The 5,177-nt window shown below is 50.7% G+C and overlaps 1 protein-coding gene across 1 annotated transcript in view; it reads left to right on the top strand.

The window, feature by feature from the left end:
• Positions 1-3,984: 3,984 nt before the first annotated feature.
• The window catches only part of LOC104617961 (E3 ubiquitin/ISG15 ligase TRIM25-like), a gene marked incomplete at its 3' end in the record, with an annotated part of 5,356 nt that continues 4,163 nt past the window's right edge, over positions 3,985-5,177 (top strand). The window contains exon 1 of the mRNA XM_010283417.1: positions 3,985-4,605. Coding sequence (XP_010281719.1) covers positions 3,985-4,605 — 621 coding nt within the window. The remainder of the gene's footprint in view (positions 4,606-5,177) is intronic.

Raw genomic sequence — 5,177 nt, 5'->3', positions numbered from 1 at the left:
GCACCTCTCGTTTGCTGTCCCAGCAGCGGCTGCCCTGACACCTCGTGAGCTCCTGCTGCGGGGACTCGAGGACTCTAACCGCAAACATGATGCTAGGGTCTGTCCTGGCAAAAGCTGGGGCTGAGGTGGCTGAGACAAGGTCCTCTGGGCATGGATCTTGTCCATGGAGTGAACTTCATCATAATGATGTTGATTGGGGTTCTGGGAAAAGACTGGTCAGAGGGGGAGTCCCTGATAAAGCTGCAGAGGGAGGGGAGGACAGAAGCTGCTTTCTGCATCTCCTGTTGAGGCTGGGTGTGGAGTGGGGGATGCAAATTGTTGGCTCAGCGGTGGGCTCGGTGATAGTTTTCTGATGACTTGCTGCTATTCTGATGTCTTTCTGCATGTTCAAGGAGACACAAGCCAGTTCCTAAAAAAGCTAGTGTAAAGCTGCCAACACCACCCATTATTTTGGATGAATTAACAACAGACACTACTCTAAGGCTTTTTCGGCAATTCCTCTCAGACATGCAGTCCTTATTTAAAGCACCACCTGGTAAGTGATCATTTCACTACATGACAAGCAAGACGGTGGAGCTAAGAAAACATATTTAAGAAAAGACTGTCATAAGATATCAAGTACACCAAGTACCTCTAGAAGAACCGATTACTAATTGTATGATTATTTTCACATATGTGTACATAAAAGGGTGCTTGTCCCGGGCTTCAGCACTTCGGGACATGCCTTGAGTTGTTAAAATGGGCTCTGGGTAAGGAGGTGCTCATGTCCTAGGAGTTTTCTGGGAGGATTAAGAGAATAGCAACACCTCTTCTGTCTGTAGCATCACTTTGATTCAAAGCATGGGGAAGTTGAGAACTCATCACAGCGGTGGCAGGTGGAGTTTATCTTACAACGTAAATAATCTACTCTTTCTATTAGTCTTTTGTAATGTTTTGTAAGATCAACCTACAGTCCCAGTGCTGTGCGTGTTGGGATGCTTCTCCAACTGAATTGAAAAAATGAGGGTTCCCTTGTTATTGCTCTCTTGGTGGTGCTTGAGCCCTTGCTGACAGTGAGCCTAGGGTCAAGACCGAGAGACAGCTTGGGTAGGAAGGCTCTGTCGACTGCGGCGTGCACACTGAACTGGCTGCCATCTGTACAGCCTTGGGTACACTAAGAAGCACACTGTGTTCACGGCGACTCCTGAGCTCAGTCTTTACCATCACTGTAAGCATAGCCCAGAGTTATTCTGGCTAGAAAGCCTCAGATCCAAGTTTACCTAATTATCTATGCCATCTGAACAATTTTGGTTAGTTGCTCAAGTCATTGCCACTGGTTCAATTTCCTGAAGGAGTAACTTCCAGAGCAGAAAATGCCATGATATTGAAATGCATTAGCTGCAAGAGAAAGTTTAAATAAAAACATTCTGCAAATTCCTGAGTGTACAATTACCTTCTTGTGACTGGTCATGCTAGGAAGTTTTGAGAGTTCTCAAAAATAACTTCAAATGATCCTAAGCAAATAGGCTTTTATAAATGGCTGTGCTACTGTTCACACTTTTCTTGTACATGGAAATGTGGAAATCTGGGGAGTTATAAAATATGCCTGATGAAGCTCTGCAGGACAATGATGGAAAACTAAGAATTGCTGTAGTTAGAAACAAAAAGCAAAAGGACACTTTAAAATTCTGAAAGAGCAGCATTTCTTGAAATGTGATGTCAACCCCCTTTAGAATTACATGGAGTAGCTAAGAGAGGTGCAGAAGGTGTTTCAGTTAACATACTTTCAATGACTTGGGCGGGTTGGACTTGAATAGGATGACTTGGATTGAGTTGGATGACTTAGATGGGGAAATCCAGCTTTCAGCAATGGGTGTATGCAAATCTGCACAATTATCTGTTAAACATAATGTGTTGTTTTTCTTTCTATAGTTCATGAACATCTGACTTATTCACTGCATCAAGGAGGTGGATTCCCTTACAGTAGCAATGTAGTTTCTGCATCCTCACTCAGATCTTTCCCATTTGGGCTATCAAATACACACGGTGCCATCCCACATGTGCTGAGCAATGAGAGCTTTTCAGAGGGCTGTCACTTCTGGGAGGTGGACACCAGCAATGCCAGTGCTGGAAGCTTGGAATCTTTCATGTCAGCTTTGAGTGCTACCTGCAAATGTCTCATGATTACCTCCGTGTGTTCCTAGGTCAAACAATGATCACATCAAAGGACATTCCTACAGCCCTCAAACTGGTCAGGGTAGAGCTAGACTGCAGAAGAAATACACTGTCATTTTATCAGGTGTCTGTCAGGGATGGAGATCCTGCTAAAAGCCTCAGGCTTATAGAGACAGTAAGCATCCCTTCGAACTATCCCGCCTATGCTACCTTCAGTGTGTCTGACGGCTCTTTGAATCTCCTGTAGTGATATGGGGACAAGGTGCTATTTTGTATTTCCAGGCCTAGGTATCAGGACTGCTGCTGCGCAGAGGCTGTGTTAAGCTGGCATATTAGAAATTGGATTTTGGGCTGCTGTGGTGGCTCATCTGTGTGAAGGCAAGGTCTCTGTGGGGTATATCACAGCACACTGCCGCTTACTGTAAGAGCTCCTATTTTATCTGTTTTGTTAATCACGATGGAAATACCATTAAGTTGCGCTTTTTTGCTTGGCTATATCAAATGCTGTGTTGACTGCATGTTATTAAAGTAATTTAATTTGCAAAACTCAACGGCAATTTATTTTATAAAAAAGTTAACGGCACAACATTAGCTGCTATAGAACTCAGCAGCAGCAGTGCTGATCTTTGCTCTAATGCATCCGCTTTTACCTCTGCCCTCCTCCACCGTCCCGCATACCTGAAGCCATCTGTTGCAGAAGCCAAGCTGGCCTGGGAGGCGAGCAGAGACTAGGTGGTAAAACACCTGGATTCCCTCGCTCTCTGCTGCTGTCCTCCCCTGTGACCCCTCCGATAGATCATTTACCTACTTCTTGCCCTAATTTCAATTTTCTCCTCACCTATGCAAAAAACTCACAGCAAAGGGAGTAATAAAGAGGAAAACTCCCATGCCTTTTAGTCTGTGCCATATGGGGCCTGGATTAGTTTGTTCTTATGATTGTCCAAACCCCTTGGAGAGGAAGAGATGATATTCCTGCCTGCTGCCTGTGGTTCAGACAGAGCCAGGGTATTTGCAGGAACAGGGCCAGGCAGAAGCTCTCCACCCCAGCAGGGACACTGAAGAACCCTGAGAGATGCTACAGTTTTGTGTATGCTAAAAGAAGTCCTGGTTCAGTGTTAGAAGAAAGTGGCTGTGTTTTGTCTTTTGCATTTTTATGCAACAAAATGATATGGATAGAGTTGGGTCTCCCACACGCACCGGCAGTGGCTGCTGCTCTGCCTGGCCGCAGGCGGTGCGGGTGCAAGGCTCGCGACACGCTACAGGAATATTCCTACCCTATTCTTGAGTGCCCTTCCGCAAGCCTTTAGCAGCCCCCGTCAGCTGGCGGCAGGTTGACCAGCCTCCACACATCCCAGTAAAACTTTCCCCCGGGTTCTCCCTGTTTTACCTTTAGGGGAGCATCTGCAGCTGTTTTGGAGAGGAACCAGGCAAAGCAGAGGGAATTCCTATCTGACCCCAGCCAGGCTCATACTCTTCTCACCCAGGGTTTATCTTTAATTCGCCGCCCCGGTGTGGGATGGAGGATGTCTCCGGGAGGGCAGAGGGCTGTAGGAGAATTGTCCATCTCGTGCCCTCCCCAGCACGCCCTGCTCCCGCCAGCCTGCTCGGGGCTCACGCACGGGGCGACGCTGCCTAAGACTGAGGGCGAACATGGCTGCCACGGCTTACAAGAGCTGTTTGCGGGTGGAGCCCGTATCTCTGCCGGCCTGTCACAGGGCCAAGAGGAAGGACTTGCAGCCTCTGGGCTGGGTCTCCAACCGGGGCACAGGGCCAAGGGCGTCTTTTTGGTTTCGTTTCTTGCAGACTGACTAAAACACCATTTCTGCAGCCATGGCAAAAGCTAAGGAAGAATTTGGAGGGAGTGCCAGCCTGGAGGACGAGCTCAGCTGTCCCATCTGCCTGTGTCTGTACAAGAACCCAGTGTCGCTGAGCTGCGGTCACAGCTTCTGCAAGCAGTGCATCCAGAAGGCGCTCAGTGCCCAGCAGCAATCCAAGGCCCCTTATTCCTGCCCCATGTGCAAGCTCCAGCTGGGGCCCATCCTGGAGCTGCAGAAGAATTTCCAGCTGTGCAGCATTGTGGAAGCATTTCTGGCCACCACTTCCAAAGAACAACAGGGCAAGGGCCCTGCAGAGGGGAAGACGGAGGTGGTTCCCTGCGACTTCTGCCTGGATTGGTCCCAGCCAGCGGTGAAAACCTGCCTGTTCTGCGATGCGTCTTTGTGCCAGGCCCACCTGAACAAACACAATGCCAAGGCTTCCCAGAAGGACCACATCCTGGTGGAGGTGGGCGCAGGCGGCATGGCAGAGGAGAGGAGGTGCCTGGAGCACGGCCGGCTGCTGGAGTGCTACTGCCAGGACGAGGGCCAGTACATCTGCGTGCTCTGCTCTATTGCGGGATGCCACAAGGGCCACAGGATCATCACCCTGAAGGAGGCACATGACAAACAGCTGGTAAGGGGCTCTCCTCTCCCCACAGCCCCTGCAGGCTTTGCTCCAAACGCCTGACCTGGGGGAAGGGGGGAAGCCGCAGGAGGGTTGGTGAGGCTTTCCCTGGGGAATGGGGATGGCGGGGTGAGGGCAGGCAGGGGATTTCATGTCCGCCCCAGTGGGGACTGGTGCGTTGTGCTGAAGTTTGCTTTTCGTTTCCTCCTTTGTGTTGCCAAAGCGGCCCGGCAGGCTCGGCAGGGGAGAAGAGCGAAGCAGCGTGTTCGGGGCTGACGGGACAAGGCCCGCCGTTTGTGCCGGCGCCGGAGAGCGAGCGAGAGGCAGGCGCAGGGCTCGGCCGCCCCGCGCCGCTGAAGGGCATGCCCGTCCCGGGCAGCTGCAAACTGCCGCTCACCGGGGTGTGCCCGACTGGGACTGAGAAGTCTTCCTGCAGGGATTACAAAGTCTCTTCCTCCACAGAGCCTCGGGACCCGGCCGCTGCTGAACTTTGGGTTGGGAAACAGGTTTTCCCACTCACGGCCCTTCCCTCTGGCTTCCTCCTTCCTCTGGCCAAGGCTCTGCCAAACCAGCGTGCCGGC

Source organism: Phaethon lepturus, unplaced genomic scaffold (genome assembly GCF_000687285.1).
Source record: "Phaethon lepturus isolate BGI_N335 unplaced genomic scaffold, ASM68728v1 scaffold13840, whole genome shotgun sequence".
Classification (NCBI taxonomy): Eukaryota; Metazoa; Chordata; class Aves; order Phaethontiformes; family Phaethontidae; genus Phaethon; species Phaethon lepturus.
Note: the sequence above shows the minus strand (reverse complement) of the source record. Positions and strands in the feature narration are given on the sequence as shown.